The sequence below is a fragment of the Heteronotia binoei genome, chromosome 5 (assembly GCF_032191835.1).
Source record: "Heteronotia binoei isolate CCM8104 ecotype False Entrance Well chromosome 5, APGP_CSIRO_Hbin_v1, whole genome shotgun sequence".
Classification (NCBI taxonomy): Eukaryota; Metazoa; Chordata; class Lepidosauria; order Squamata; family Gekkonidae; genus Heteronotia; species Heteronotia binoei.
Window position 1 is genome coordinate 169,360,009 of NC_083227.1, and position 16,215 is coordinate 169,376,223.

Here is a 16,215-nt window from a genome sequence, read left to right on the forward strand (position 1 = left end):
TGGGCTAAATGCAGCTGTCACACTTCCCCAAATGACCCGTGTAGTATGAGGGTGCCTCATAAACAGCCACAGAGGTGCCTGTGAAGAGAAAATACCTTTGGATTGTGTGTTTCAAGAGAATTTCTTTCTGACGAAGTCCAGTGCATACAGCTGTGTTCAGAAGTCATAGCTCCCTGTTCTCTTCAGCTACTACCATGGTGGGGAGAATTTTAGAATTCTGTGTCACCCCTACCTAAATTGCAACAATACAAATGTGGAAACAGATCTTGATGTCTTTGTTCTCTTTGCAGATAGGGCTGATAGCAAAATTCAGGAGTCTGAGCCCTCAGCCCCGGTATCCATGTATATGCCCAAAATCTTCCCTATCAGAAACATGAACAGAAAGCTGTAACAAGAATCTTTCCGGAAACCTCCCTGATATCCCTGTTCAGTTTTCAGTTGGTTTCCCCCCTTGTTTACTTCTCATCTATACCTCTCCAGTCTCACAAAACCTTGCAGGATTCAAAAGGATTGCAAAGAATTTTCTCAGCACATTTCCCAGACCGTTTTTTTCAGCTGCTGTCTGTAAAGTGGGTCACCGGTGGTGCGGAGAGCCAAGTGCTTTGTGAAAAACATGTCTGGGTTTTTAAAGACACATCTGCCTGAGTCTGTGGAGCTTAGTTAGAATATACAACTTAGCCCAGCAAATGGGGTAGGTGCGGGCAGGCAGGCAGGCAGAGAGAGAGAGAGAGAGTCAGGGTAAGCATCCCGCCACATAAAGACATACAAATGGATGAATTTTCTTCATATGCAGACGTTCCACAGTGTCAGAAGAGGGGATCCCAAACCCCTACTGTTTTTCTTTATAGAAAAGCAGGCTTGGCTGTAGGGAGATGTGTTTCAGGTTACACGGCATATATGCAGACAATAGAGAGAGAGAGAAGCCAGAAATCTTGATTTCTGTAGCTCCTTAGTCTCCAAAGCTGGGGAAACAGCCTTACAGTCTTGCTTTTCAGTGCTGTGTTCTAGTGGTATGTGATATGCATACCTAAGTGTGTGCATGGGGGGGGGGCAGGGAGGAAATTACAGAAATCAATCAGAAGATGAGCTGGAACTTCAAGACTGAAGAGAAGCCTCACTCTCTCGTTTCATATTCCAGCAGGTCTAAGCCGTGCTGGCCTACCTTTTGGTCTGGTGCGGCGGGAACTGGCCTGTGAGGGCTATCCTATTGAGCTGCGCTGTCCCGGTAGTGATGTCATCATGGTGGAGAATGCCAACTATGGGCGCACGGATGACAAGATCTGCGATGCCGATCCCTTCCAGATGGAGAATGTCCAATGCTACCTTCCAGATGCCTTCAAAATCATGTCCCAAAGGTAAGAACCACTATAAGATTTCAGTGGAGGCTGGGGTAGTGTTTCTTTTCCCTAACTGGCTTTCCCTTAAGGGGGTGTCATGCCCCTCAAAATGGCACCTAGTGTGACATCTTGATTCCAGCCAATGTCTAGTTCTTTGGAAAAAGTGACTCTGAGCACGTGCAGGATGAATTTTCTTCATTCCCAAACCAGCTGCCAGCCCCCTGCATACCTGTTACTGGGACTCGGGAGATAATTATTTCAAGTCAGAGGGTCTGGCTTCCAGATGGCTTTGATACCTGGAATCTCTGTTTTCAGAAATGAAGTACAGGGAACAACTCTAATTGTACTTAACGCATCAGTCAATTGTTGTTAATAATATTAGATGCTTAATTTACTACCAATACAATTATTGAAGCATTTACATAACATCTGGATTTTTATTTCTGTCATCAAGCATCAACTAATAATTTATACAAATAGTTTTTGTTGCTAAGCAGCTTTGCCTTGTGTTTAAACTGCAATCCACAATCCAATTGCCCCAGGGGAGCCCTTGTTAAAGTGAGTGGGATTTTTCCTATGCAACTGGGTTGCTAGGATTAATTTGAGCCAGGACGGGGCCCAGGCCTGCAGAACATGGGATTTCCCCAAGTTGAATGCAATCTGTGTGATGTGATCTGAAAGATGCTTGCCTTGTCAGCCCTGCTGATTTTTGAAGCCCTAACAGAGGCAGGATTTGTACTGAGCCCCTGAAAGGATCCCATGCTGGGATGCTATGTTTGTCTTGGTAGGTTAACAGTTCTGCGCATTATGGGCTTATCCCCGTAACAAGCCTTCAAGTACCAGAACTCAGCCCTGAGACAAGCAGCCTTTGACTATGTACTTATTGCTACCCAATATAACTGAGCAACTACAATCGGGGACTGCCTGTCTGAGATTCAGAATAAAGCTACATATTAAGAAATATCAGGTAGTAGGCATTGTTTTTTCTGGACCGTGCAGTCACAGACACACCCTTATGGGCAGGGCTTTTTTTGAGCAGGAACGCAGTTCCGTCTGGCTCGGCATTGGAAGGTGTGGCCTAATATGCAAATGAGCTCCTGCTAGGCTTTTAAAATAAAACAATAATTTAAAAATAAAACACCTGTGTGAAACAATGGTGATGTCAGGGGTGTGGCCTAATATGCAAATGAGTTCCTGCTGGGCTTTTTCTGCAAAAAAGCCCTGCTTCTGGGGGAGACGTCAGAATTTAGATTGCATATTTTGAACAATTTTTTTTTTATTTTGCAATATATTGAAAAGTATTCTACTATAAAAATCTAAATATAGTTCATCAATACATTACACAATTTCTTTCCCCTCCCAGCCTCCAAATTGTGACCTCCGCCGGTATACAAAACAAATTAAAAACCTTTTAAAAGTAAAAATTCACATATATAGAATCTTAACTAAAAGTTATTATTCACTTAACTTTATCTGAACTCCAATATAACTACTATTCTTATTCTTTCACTCGTTACTTACTTCTTAATCCTCAATATTACAGATTTAATCAGATAACCATAATCTATTCTTCTTTGCACTTTTAAAAATTCAATTATTACTTGTTAAACATTAAAGATATATTTCATAGTCCTTAAATCATCTCTAAAAATTATTCAAATAATCTTATCTTAACTCACATAAATTTACTGTATAAACTCAGCTACTTATATTTTGCTACTAAAACAGTACTCAGTAATCACAGTCCTTTTTCTCTTTTAGAGTTCAGTTAATATTATCAAAAACCACTAAATGTCTCTTCACCCTCTGTTGCACCTCCACATAGTTTTGAAATTTATTCCAATCTTCTTTAAAGTTCTCCAAATTATATTATTTTAAGATTCTAGTAAGTTTGTCCATTTCACTCCAGTTAAGAACCTTTAAGACACAGTCCCACTTATCAGGTATTTTGTCTTGCTTCCACATTTGCACGTACAGTGTTCTTGCAGCTGAAAGCAAATACCACAACAACGTCCTATCTTGCTTTGGGAAGCTTTCTATTTGAAATCCCACCAGAAGAACATCCAGTGCTCTCTTGACATTATAACCCAAGATTTTCGATATCTCTTGTTGAATCATAGACCAAAATCGTTTTGCCTTCTCGCAAGTCCACCACATGTGGTAAAAAGAACCTTGCTGTTTTTTACACTTCCAACACCTATCTGAAACGTTATTGTTCATTTTTGCTAGTTTTTTAGGTGTCATGTACCATCTATACAGCTTTTTAAAACAGTTCTCTTTTATGTTATAGCACGTTGATATTTTCATAGAGTTCTTCCATAGGTGTTCCCACGTCTCCATTTGTATTTCTTTGTTAAAATTTATTGCCTACTTAATCATTTGAGGTTTTACCACCTCCTCTTCTGTAGACCATTTCAGTAATAGCTTATAGATCCTTGAAATCAATTTTTCATTTTCACCCAACAGCACTTTCTCCATTTCTGTTTTTTCACGTCTTATACCTGTACTCCTGATATCTTTCTCTACCAAGCTTTTAATTTGTAAAGATTGAAATCAATCAAATTTATCTTTTAGCTCTTCCACCGACTTCATTTCTATTTTGCCTCCATGAAATTTTAGCAGTTGCTCATAGGTAACCCATTTCTCTTCCTGTGAACTTTAGACAGCTTTATGACTTCAGTTGGCACTATCCAAAGCGGTTTCCTCTCATCACCAAATTTACTATATTTTTTCCAAGTATTCAACAAAGTCCTCCTTATATAATGGTGGGGGAAAAAACATCCAATCTTTCCTTCCCATAGTACATACGCATGCCGACCAAAAACATTTCCATGGCCTTCTAATACCAATAGCTTTTTGTTAATCAAAGTCATCCAGTCCTTAATCCAAACCAAACAAACTGCATCATGGTATAACAATAAATCAGGTACTTGAAAGCCTCCTCTTTTTTTTGCATCTGTCAGAATTTTCATCTTAATTCTTGGTTTTTTACCTGCCCAAATAAATGCTGAAATCTTTCTTTGCCAGAGATGGAATTGTTTCTTATCTTTCACTATTGGAATAGTCTGAAGGAAAAACATAATTCTTGGTAGAACATTCATTTTAATTACAGATATCCTCCCCAACATAGATAAGTTCAATTTATTCCACTTGAGCATATCCCCTTCAATTTTATGCCAGAGCTTTTCATAATTGTTCTTGTATAGATCAATGTTCCTCATCATAATCTCCACACTCAAATACTTTACTTTTGACACAACTTCACAACCAGTAGCATTTTGTAACTCCTTCTGTTTACATGATGACAAATTTTTACTAAGGATTTTAGATTTTTCATTATTAATATAGAAGCCTGCTAGCTCACCAAACTCTAATTTTTTTCAACAACAAAGGTGTTACTTGTAATGAATTTTCATTGATAAACATCATGTCTTCCGCAAATGCTCTATATTTGTAGGAAAAACTTTTCAACTTCGAACCCTCTATCTCATTATCTTCATCAATTTGAGTTAGTAAGACCTCTAGGGTCATTATAAACAACAGCAGAGAGAGAGGGCAGCCTTGTCTTGTACCTTTGCTGATTATCATTTGTTCAGTCAAATCATCATTCACACAAAGTTTGGCTTGTTGTTCTGTATAAATAGCTTTAATCATCCTTATAAAATCGGCTCCTAATTCCATTTTTTCCATCACTGCAAACATAAAATCCCAATTAAGATTATCAAAGGCTTTTTCTGCATCTGCAAAAAATGAAGCCACCTCTTTTTCTGGGTGTTTTTCATAGTACTCTACAATGTCTATTACAGTTCTAATATTATTGCTTATTTTGCCTTCTGGGGAGAAATCCTGCTTGTTCCTGTTGAATAAAAATGTTCAAATGCTGTTTGAGTCGTTCTGCTAGAATTCTAGCAAATATTTTATAATCATTATTCAGTAGTGAAATCGGTCTATGGTTTTTAACATTCGTGGAATCTCTTTCCTCTTTCGGTATAAGTGAAATTACAGCTTCTTTCCATGCATTTGGTACCCTCCCCTCTTGCCTGATACAGTTCATCAATTTTTGAAGTTTGGGTACTAATACTTCTGTCAAAACTTTATAAAATTTTGCTGAAAAACCACCAGGACCTGGAGCTTTACCTACTTTCATTGAACAAATTGCTGCTTCAATTTCCATTTTCTCAACTGAATCTTTCAAAAAATTTTCCATGCTTTCACTTATAGGTTTCACTTTTATTCTTTGCAAATAGGCCTCAATTTTCTCTTTATTCACTTCTTGGCCTTTAAATAATTTGGCATAAAATTTGTAGAATTCCCTTTTAATTCCGGCTGGATCTAAAATTTCTTTATCATCTGAAATAATTTTATTTATAAATTTCTTCTCTCTTTTCTTCTTTAATTGCCAGGCCAGATACTTCCCTGGTTTGTTAGCGCCTTCAAAAGACTCCTGCTGCAACCTTTTTAAGTTCCACTCCACTTCCTTATTCAATAGGTGTCTCGGTTGGTTCTGTAGAATTGTAATCTCTCACAATATTTTCTTCTTCCCCGGTCTTTTCTTCAGGTCATTTTTTTTCTGCCTATTTCTATTTGTAAGTCCTTCATTTGTTTTTCTTTAGCTCTTTTATCTTTATTATTCAGTGAAATTCCTCTCATAACAGCTTTGTATGCGTCCCATACGGTCTGAATTTTAACATCTTGATCTTCATTCATTTGGAAGAAAGCTTTAGTTTCTTTTTCCAGAGATTTCACTACTTCAACTTTTTGCAGCAAATCTTCATTTAGTCTCCATCTTCTACACTTTTTTACTCCTTTTGCTAACCACAGTAATGAATTGTGGTCTGCACCTATTTTGGAAGAATCTCTATTTTATTAGTAATAAGTCCCAGGTCCTTCGTAGACCATATCATATCAATTCTCGAGAAAGTGTCATGCCTTGCTGAGAAAAAAGTATAATCTCGTACCTTAGGACTGAACTCTCTCCAAATATCTTCCAAACTTTCTTGCTTTACTAATTCAAAAAAAAGACTTTGGCAACTTGCCATCTTTATTCTTTTTATTTCCAGATCTGTCCAAAGAGTTCTTAATAGTTCCATTAAAGTCTCCCATTAACATTACATGCTCTTAATTCATTTGGTCAAGTTGCTGCAAAATGTCTTTGAAAAAAGCATCTTTCGACCCATTAGGGGCATATAGTCCCAGCAACAATGTCTTTTTCTCATTAATAAACACCTCCACCGCAATATATCTACCTTCATTGTCTTTAAAAACCAATTTTGGCTCCAGTTCTTTTTTAATATAAAAAACCACTCCCTTTTTTATCTTTTGCTAGTGAGAAAAATTCTTCTCCCAAAGCTTTGTTTCATAAAAATTTGTAATCCAATTGCTTAATATGTAAACTTGTTGTAAACAAATTATATTACATTTCTGCTTTTTAATCCAATGAAAAATTGCCTTTCTTTTTTGAGGTGAGTTAAGTCCATTTACATTCCAAGAGATTAATTTGTTATCCATAATGGTTTTTACAATTATTCTGTACCCTCGGAATCTTTATTGTCCACCAAAAATTCATTCATGCCTTGGGTGTCCACTATTGTTTTTCTCAGTCTATTATACTCAAAGCTGAGACCTTCAGGTAAAATCCATCTATATCTTATGCCCTTCTCTCTTAGCTTGTCAGTCAGTTTCTTGAATTGCTTTCTGTCACTGATGACCTTTCTCAGCAATCCCTTCATGATTCTCACTCTGCTTTCCTCCACAACCATTGGGCTACTAAACTGCTTGGTTAAGATCCTTCCCACCACATCCCTTGTAGTAAATTTCACTACCACGTCCCAGGGTAGCTTGCACTTTCTGGCAAATTCTGAGTTGACCCTATATATATAGTCACACATACGTTCCACCTCAACTGGGTCTTCTTCCAGAAATTCTTCCAAAATTGTAGCCATATACTTCTTCAAATCCTCTTGGTCAGCCTCTGGCACTCCCCTTAGACGAATCATATTCTTCATCAACTTACAGTCTTGCAATATTGCTTTATCCTGCAATTTCTTGATAGTAGCATCTTGGTCTTTTATTTTAACTTCAATCTCTTCAGGGTTTTTTTGCTGTTGCTTGAGACTCTTTTTTTAAAGTTCCTCAATCTCCTTCTTAAATTCTTTCTTTGCTTCTTCAGCACTAGAGTTGATTTCTTTGGTTATTTCTTTAGTTAATTTCTTTTCACTGCCCGTTATTAATTCCTTCATTGCCTTTAATAATCTTGTTTCCATAGCGTCCAATTGTTCTTGGATTTGTTTAGACATTTTTCCTTCTCCCACTGAGGCTGCTCTTAAACGTGTAACTCTAGATCCCAGCTTCTGATCAGACATTACTGTCTGCCCATTGCTTATAATGGGATCTTAGTTGGTCTCCACAACCCAATGGTTGCATTCAATAGATTGGAGCCTGCCCTTTCCAGCAAGGCCAAAATCGCCATCCTAGGAACCTCCTAGCTCCAGATATTAATTTTTAAAGTTCTTAAATTCCCCAAAATGGCTGTTTTCAAGCCTGTGTTTTAAAAAGTTTTCCTTTTTTCCCCTAGGGCTTAGTCTTTATTTCCAAATATATAGTCCAAACTGTTTCACCATTTGAGGATGATTTGTGTTGGTTTTAAATGTTCTTACAGTCCAAATCCAGTTTATTTTTAATAAAACTTTGGCCTTTCTATAATGGCTTCTGATGATTCTCTATGGTTCTTGGTTCTGGAATATACCCGGATGTTTGGAGGTTCCTCTTCTTTCGCCACTTGCTTCCTGACTCTCTGGCAATGAAGTCCCGTTCTCTATGATTGTTCTCTATGATGAGTGAAGGAGTCGTCACTTCCTGCTTCGTCATGAGAGTCTGAAGCTTTGTTATGGCTGGGGGGGTGGTTTTCAAAGCCACAAAAATTCCAAACAGCAAGTATTTTTCTGCACATTACTGCTTTCTCTTCGCTCCAAAAATTCCACCTTTACCCTCTTCCACTTCTCCTTAATTTCTTACTTTGACAAATAGTTCTGGATCTTAGCACTTTTCTTTAAACAGTCTTAATTTGCTCCCAGAGTGATAGATAAGAATCTGTTACTTTAGCGCCGTCTAATCTTGTCCAAAACGTCAAACCGTTCAGAAGTTATTATAGTCTATAGAAGGCTGAAACCTTGATGAGTTTAAGTCAATTCAATGACTTAATCCAGAGATTCTTTGTAGACGATGGGATGCAATCTCTCATCGGGGGTTCTTCAAAGCAGAAAAAAAAAACCCTCCTGGGGTCTCTCATCAGCCAAAGTCTCTCCCCTCGAGATAACAAGCATGTCCTAGACAAGTTCCTTTACTGGAACCAGGTAGACAGCAGGCATTAAAATGCCTTTTATGTCCAAAACAAAGAACTCGTACTGCCCCTCTGTGAGAGACAGGTCAGCTCACCATGTTCCAACCCCGGAAGCCCCGTATCCCAAGGAGTCTAGAATTTAGATTGCATATTTGAATGCTCTGTTCATAACAAAAACTTCCTGCATTTAGAAAATAAGGGCACCAGGAGGAAAGAGGCCATGACTCTTCATTCTACATACACAGTATGGGTGTGGTGAGACATTCAGACATGCAGTCCCCTGAAGAGTGCAGTCACAAGCAGTTGGCAGTCACAATTGGTACTGTTTCAGATTGTTGACATTGCCTTTCAGTGGAGGATCTTCCAGTTTTGACATACTATATTAATAACTGCATGCTATTTAGAAAAAGACCAAAGGAACAGGGCATATATAGAAAATTTTGTCTAGAGTGATACCATTATCCCATACTGGGCAGAATCAGTAGCTTGAAATTTCCAAGTTAATCAAGAACTAATTAACATGTAGATTAAACAATGAGAAAGTGGCAGGAAAGGACACATCCACTTGAAATCTTAGCACAATTAGCTAGGGCTCCAGGGTATTCACTATGCTATCTGATAGGAAAGTCTGCTAGGAGTTTGAAGGGAAAGGCTATAAAACAGATAATTTCAATATACAATGTGGGAACAAAAGGACTCTTACTCTTTCTACTACTATTAGAAACTACAACATTCAAAAACCAGTGGGAGAACTTTTTAACCTTCCGGGACATTCAGTTGCTGACCAAAGAGTAGCAGTTCTCTCACAAAGGAATTTCAAAGGGAGATTAGAGAGGCTGATGAATTGCAACTGATAATGAAGCTCAAGACAATGCATCTTCCTGGACTGAATTGAGACCTAGTTTCCAATACTTGCTATTGTCATTTGGTGTCTGAAATCAGTTAACTCTCCAAGATATCAGGACAGATGGACTGACATGCTACCTGTGTCTGAAGAAGTGAGCGGTGACTCATGAAAACTCATGCCCTGCCACAAATTTTGTTAGTCAAGGGGCTACTGGGCTCTCGCTCCCTTCCACTAATAAAGAATGTTAGCTGTGTTCTTAGATTTCTCCCCCCCCCCCCCACACACACACACTGTTAGAACTGGAAAGGGGATCTCTACAAGTACCATGGAACCACCCCCTCTCTCCCCCTCCTCCCTCCATCTCACTGAAGAAGTGTGCAGACATGCAAAACCTTATACCTGGAATAAAATGTTGTTGGTCTTCTTAAAGGTGCTATAGGACTCTCTCTCTCTCTCTCTCTCTGGCTCTTCCTGTTCCCTTTCCTCCCTAGAGGAGGAGGGGAAAGAGCCCTCAGCCAATTGAGGGAAGGGAGGCTTGGCTTTCTTTCTCTCCTCTGCAAAGCAGAAAATAGCAGAAACTGGGCAAAAGCTAGCTCCGATGCTGGGAACAGAAAGGATGAACAGGAAGCCAGTTGCTTGCAGGCCTGATAGGAGCCCCTTGGGCTGTATGTTTGACATTCCCGAAGATGGTGCAGCCCTCTATTGACTCTCCCGAGCTCCCCTTTGGAAGCAAAGCCCAGTGAAACGGTCAGCAGCTTTCCTGTTAATGTTCAGTACATCAAAAGCCTCCAAGTTGAGCCTCATTGATATTGTGACAATCACGGCTTTTTTTGAGCAGGAACGCAGTTCCGACCGGCTTGACATCGAGAGTGTGGTCTAATATGCAAATGAGTTCCTGCTGGGCTTTTTCTAGGCAAAACAATGGTGCCATTAGGGGGTGTGACCTAATATGCAAATGAGTTCCTGCTGGGCGTTTTCTACCCAAAAAGTCCTGGAAACAACCCAGCATTAGACATTTTTGCTTTACCTGTTCCTTTAGCTTTCACAGTTCTCCCTTCATATCACTTCATTCTTTCAAGCGACATTGACTTTTGACTATCACTAGGGCCCACGTGAGCCCCTTTTCCCTGGAATCTTTTTCTTTATTTGCTGGCTACCCATAAAGTAGGGGTGAGGAACCTCCGGCCCACGGGCTGTTTATGGCCCACAAGGTCCCTTGGGCCAGCCTGCCAGCAGCCTCCCCAGGCCAGCTGACAAGCGGGGATTGCTGGGCCGTGCCATGCGGCGGCCTCTCTGGGCCTGGCTGGAGGGGATTGCTGCCCGGGCGCACTCCGCAGTGGCCTCCCCGGGCCTAGCCAGTGAGGATTGCTGGGCCAGGTACGCTGCATGGCAGCCTCCCCAGGCCTGGCCGGAGGGGGTTGTTGGGCTGGGTGCAGTGTGCGGCAGCCTCCCCAGAAGTGGCCAGCAGGGATGCTGGGCTGGGCACGCTGCGCGGCAGCCTCTCCAGACCCGGCTGGCAGGGATTGCTGGACCAGGCACGTGGCAAAGAGGCCTCCCCGGGGCCAGCTGGCCAGCAGGGATTGCTGGGTCAGACCACGCTGCGGGCTCCCTGGGTCCAGCCAGCTGGTGGAGATCGCTGGGCTGGGCCATGCTTAGTGGAGGCTTCCCCGGGGCCGGCAGGGATCGCTGGGCCTGGCCGTGCTGCACAGGGGCTTCCCTGGGGCTGCCTAGCCAGCAGAGATTGCTGGGCTGGGCTGTGCAACAGCCTCCCCTGGGCCAGCTGGGATCATGGGGCACAGCTGCACTGCGGCCTCCCCAGATCACTGTAGGGTCTGGAAGGATCACTGTGGCAGTTCAAGTAAGTTTCCCCCTCATTTCTTTATTTTCCTTTCTTTCTATTCCTTCCCCCCTTTTTTGTTTCCCTTTCTCCCCCCCCCATTCTTTATTTCCCTTTCTTCCCCTTTCTTCCCCCTATTTCTTTATTTCCCTTTTTCCCATTTCTTCCCCACATTTCTTTATTTTCCTTTCTTCCCCCTCATTTCTTTATTTCCCTTTATTTCTCTCTGTCTTTCTCTCTGGAGCCTGAATTGTGGGTGTTGTGAAGGACGACTGGTGGGGTATGTGGATGCCTTGGGTCTGATGGGAGCTGCTGCAGTTTCTGCATGAAGGGAGGGAGGGAGGGAGTGGTGGCAGGGGTGGGCGGTGGGAACAGCTACCACCAGTTCAACTTGGTCTGGCCTAATATGCTAATATTAGGGGGTGTGGCCCAATATGCTAAACAAGTTCCTGCTGGCCCACAAATGATGTTATAAATTTCTAAATGACCCTTGGCAGAAATAAGGTTCCCCACCCCTGCCATAAATGATGTCACGTGCAGAGGGGAAAGCCCAGCAAAAGAATCAAGGCACTGACGCTTCTTTCCTACAAAAAAAGGCCAAAAGCACTTGGGGCTTTTTTTTTTTCCAGTTTAGAAGAAAAGATTATGGCGAGTACTAGAATTTTACAGCATTGTGCATGAAGGGAAAGTGGATGCAGAGGTTGTTCATAAATATTACCTGAGATCACATCAGCTCAGATATTGGATGCTTGCTGGCAGCAGGCAGTAGCCAGTTTGTATATGACTGTTTTACATTTTTATATCTAAAATATCAGCTGTAGGTAAATAGTATTTCTCATATTTGGACGTTCAAAAGAATCTTGCAGTATTTTCCACAATGAGCACTACCTTAAGCAGAAAAATTGTTTGCTCTGTTCCCTACTTTCCCAATTACTTTCCATTGTTCCTCCTCACCCCACCTTGGGTCTTCAAATCTCAACCCTTGTTTCTGACTACCTTCGTTGAAGCCTGCCCCTAATGCAAGTTGGTTCTTTGAAGGCAAAGATAATGATTGCAAGTAACAAGTGTTCCATATAGGAAGTCCTGAGGAAGTGACTGGACATTGGAGGCGGGGAAGTCTGTGATGCTGGAAGCAACATCCCCTCAGCTGTTGTCCAACCATTTAGCTGCAAACTCACTTGAAGCAGGCGATAGCTGTCCTGCCCCTGGAGACTTGGACTGATACTGGCTCCAGTTGCTTTGGCAGCCAACAGCCCCTGGGAACCCCCCCTCCAACCTCCTTTGCCTGTTGCATCAGCCTTTCAAGGGAGAGCAGGTGGCAGGAGCTAACGAAGTGGGAAATGGGGGGCGGTCCTTCTCCAGTCTCTTTCTGGACCTGAATGAGGGCGAGAACCTAATGAGGAGAAATGGGATATGAGATGGCTGCCTGCTTTATCCAATAATCATTACATGAAAAAGGTGGGCTAAATAAATAAAAATAAACTGATTTTAAAAGGCTTTGTGGGTTTTTTTGTGTTTAGCAGTTTAGTACATAGGGACTAGTTTATACTGCTTTCCCAGGCTTCCCAGAGAACAAGTTCAAGGTTTTCTTAATAAGATGGACCAATTTTTGTCTTGATGAACCTTGTTATCTGGTAGCTGTCAGGCGATGGAGACTCAGGGCCGTGTTCATTGATAAAAATGGACACTTTATTGGAAACTCATTGCAAGAAACAGAAGTTGAGACTAATGCCAGAGACTAGGGGTCCCTGGGTCTTATGGAATTCTACATCAAAGTATTATCTAAACAAAGTGATTCTCATAACAAAAGAAACTGAAGGTGCAAACTTTCACATGAGAGCTCTTCCTTATCTCATCTCTTTGCCTAAGGGAGGATGCTGGCCAGACGTAGTATCTATTAACGGCCACATTCTTTTACTCCTTTCACACTCTGCACAAGGTTAACACTTCAAACAGTATCTCTTTGATATGCATACTAGCTACAACACAACAAAGGCTTTTGGGGTTAGTATGAAGAGTCCATTTGGTTAATATTATATGGCTTTTATTATAGGAAAGTTACAGAGCCTGACATACTGCCCCCCCCTAAGCTCTTGCTCGGGGTTTGTCTGGGTGCAGTAGGTAAAATCTTTTTAAAAGAAGTGGGGCCCTTAGATCTGTTGATCTGACCCACTCATCACAAGACGGGGGAAAGTATTTCCAACGAACTAGGAAGTGCAGAGTTCCCCTTTTGAATTTGGCATCCAGTATCTCTTGCACTTCATGATGACTCTAACCCCTCACTTGAATAGGGGTGGGGGTCGTTGGGCGTGGATGCCAAGACGTAAGCTCTAGGATCCTTTTTCAAAAGACTGCAATGGATAACAGGGTGTATTTTACTAAACATCTTGGGCAGTTCTAGCTCGACTGTTACAGCATTTATTACTTTTTTGATTTTGAACAGTCCCAAGTACTTGTATGCTAATTTTCTGGACGATTGGGGCAAAGGTAGGTTTTTTGTTGACAGGAATACTGTGTCCCCCACCTTGAAAGTCCATTCGGGGGAGTGTTTTTTATCAAATTGAGCCTTGTAATCCTTCTTCGCTATTTCCAAGTTTTCCTGGATCAATTCCCACCCCTTAATCAGAATTTCCCACCACTGACGACAAGAAGAGGGGGAACTGGTAGTGTCAGTGGCTGATAAATTAGGAAAGGGTTTCCCGTCATATCCATTCACGATTTGGAAGGGGGTGGATTTTGTTGAGCTGTGCAAACTGTTGTTGTAACCGTATTCAGCAAAAGGCAATAAATCCACCCAATTGTCTTGTTGGTAATTGATAAAGCACCTAAGGTATTGCTCGAGAAGAGAATTTACACGTTCCGTCTGTCCGTCCGTTTGGGGGTGGTAGGCGGAACTCAAGCCTTGTTCAATCCCAGTTAGTTTACAAAACTCCCTCCAGAAGTTGGCAACGAACTGTGAGCCGCGGTCGCTAATGACCTTGTCTGGGAATGAGTAGAGTTTCACAATGTGCTGGAAAAAGAGCCCTGCTAGTTTTTTGGCCGTGGGGAGCTGTTTGCAGGGGATAAAATGTGCTTGCTTTGAAAATGTATCCACCACCACCAAAATCACCGTTCGCCCCTTAGAGGCAGGCAGTTCGACTATAAAGTCCATAGATACTACCGCCCAGGGGCGCCCTGCCGTCGAGGTGGGGCGTAGTAACCCCGGGGGTTTTCCACCTCTTCTTTTGGCCATTATATAGGTCGGACAAGAGGCTACAAATTCTGAAATGTCCTTTTTCATTTGCGGCCACCAAAATTGTCGATTTACTAAGTGCAGCGTTTTCACATAACCAAAATGTCCGGCTAATTTGCTGCTGTGGCAGTGCATCAGTACTTCTTGGCGGAGGGTTTTTGGGACGTACAATTTCCCTTCGTGATACCAAAATCCTCCCTCTCCTTTTACTAAGCCTTCTGGTCGCTCCTCCCCCTCGCGTTCTGTTTCCGTGATCAGTTTATCCCCCTCCCCCCCGGGTTCTGATTTCCCGGTCTTTTTCCCCGACTGAGTGGTCACTCCCCCTGCTACTGCCGAAGGCGGGATTAGCAAGTCTATAGTTTCCTCCCGTTGGCTTTCATGCTGCGGCAGCTGGGAGAGGGCATCCGCCAAGAAATTCTTCGAGCCTGGGATGTGACGTAGCGTGAAGTCAAATTTGGTGAAGAATCTCACCCACCTGATCTGTTTGGTGGTTAATTTTCGGTACTCCATGAGTGCCTCTAGGTTTTTGTGATCTGTCCATATTTCAAATGGCATTCTGGCCCCCTCCAGCCATGTTTTTAAGGCAAATGTTACTGCAAATGCTTCTTTGTCCCAGACTGACCAATTGCGTTGCTCATTGGAAAATTTCTTAGATATATACGCGCATGGTCTCAGCCTCCCTTCGGGGTCTCTCTGCATTAATATTGCCCCGACGGCTACATCGGAGGCGTCACATTGCACCACGAAGGGCTTCAGCTCCTTGGGGTGCATTAAGATGGGTTCACTAGTGAACAGCTGTTTTGAGTTTTTCGAACGCCTTTTGACATTCAGGGGACCAGACTAGTTTCGAGCTTGGTTTCTTTGCCTCAGGGCCTCGCCCCTTCATCTTTAACAGTTCCGTTAATGGCAGCATAACTTTAGCGAACCCCTCAATGAACCCCCTGTAAAAATTTGCGAACCCGAGGAAGGATTGGAGCTGTCTACGTGTTCTTGGGGGTTCCCAGTCTAATACTGCTTGAATTTTCACTGGGTCCATGGCCAACCCCTTCCCCGACACCCGGAAGCCTAAATAGTCCAGCTCTTTCTGATGGAATTCACATTTAGACAGTTTTGCATAAAGTTTGTGCTCTAGTAAGGTATCGAGAACCTTCCTCACCAACTTTATGTGGGAAGGTAGATCTTTAGAATAGATAATGATGTCATCCAGGTACACCACCACCCCTTTGTACAGGTGTTCTCTTAGCACTTCATTGATAAAGTTCATAAACACTCCGGGGGCCCCCTGCAGTCTGAACGGCATTACTAAGTATTCAAATTGCCCCATCGGGGTGTTGAATGCTGTCTTCCACTCTTCTCCTTCTTTAATCCTGACTCGGAAGTAGGCGTCTCTTAGGTCTAATTTGGTGAAGATGAGCCCTTCCGACACTGTGCTTAGTAAGTCTTTGATCAGTGGGATGGGGTAGGCATTGGACATGGATATGGCGTTTATCCCACGAAAATCTGTGCAAAGTCTAAGCCCCCCGTCCTTCTTCTTCCTAAATAGTACCGGGGCCGTGTGCAGCGCCGTGGCGGGTCTAATAAACCCCCAGCTTAAGTTTTTGTCCAGGAACTTCCTTAGCTCTG

General features: G+C 42.3%; 1 protein-coding gene across 4 annotated transcripts in view; it reads left to right on the plus strand.

Annotated features, from left to right (window-relative positions):
- The window catches only part of ADGRL1 (adhesion G protein-coupled receptor L1), a 151,442-nt gene that overhangs the window by 51,487 nt on the left and 83,740 nt on the right, over positions 1–16,215 (plus strand). For all 4 annotated transcript variants that reach the window (XM_060240699.1, XM_060240701.1, XM_060240700.1 and 1 more), the window contains exon 2: positions 1,139–1,355. In XM_060240699.1, coding sequence (XP_060096682.1) covers positions 1,139–1,355 — 217 coding nt within the window. The remainder of the gene's footprint in view (positions 1–1,138; positions 1,356–16,215) is intronic.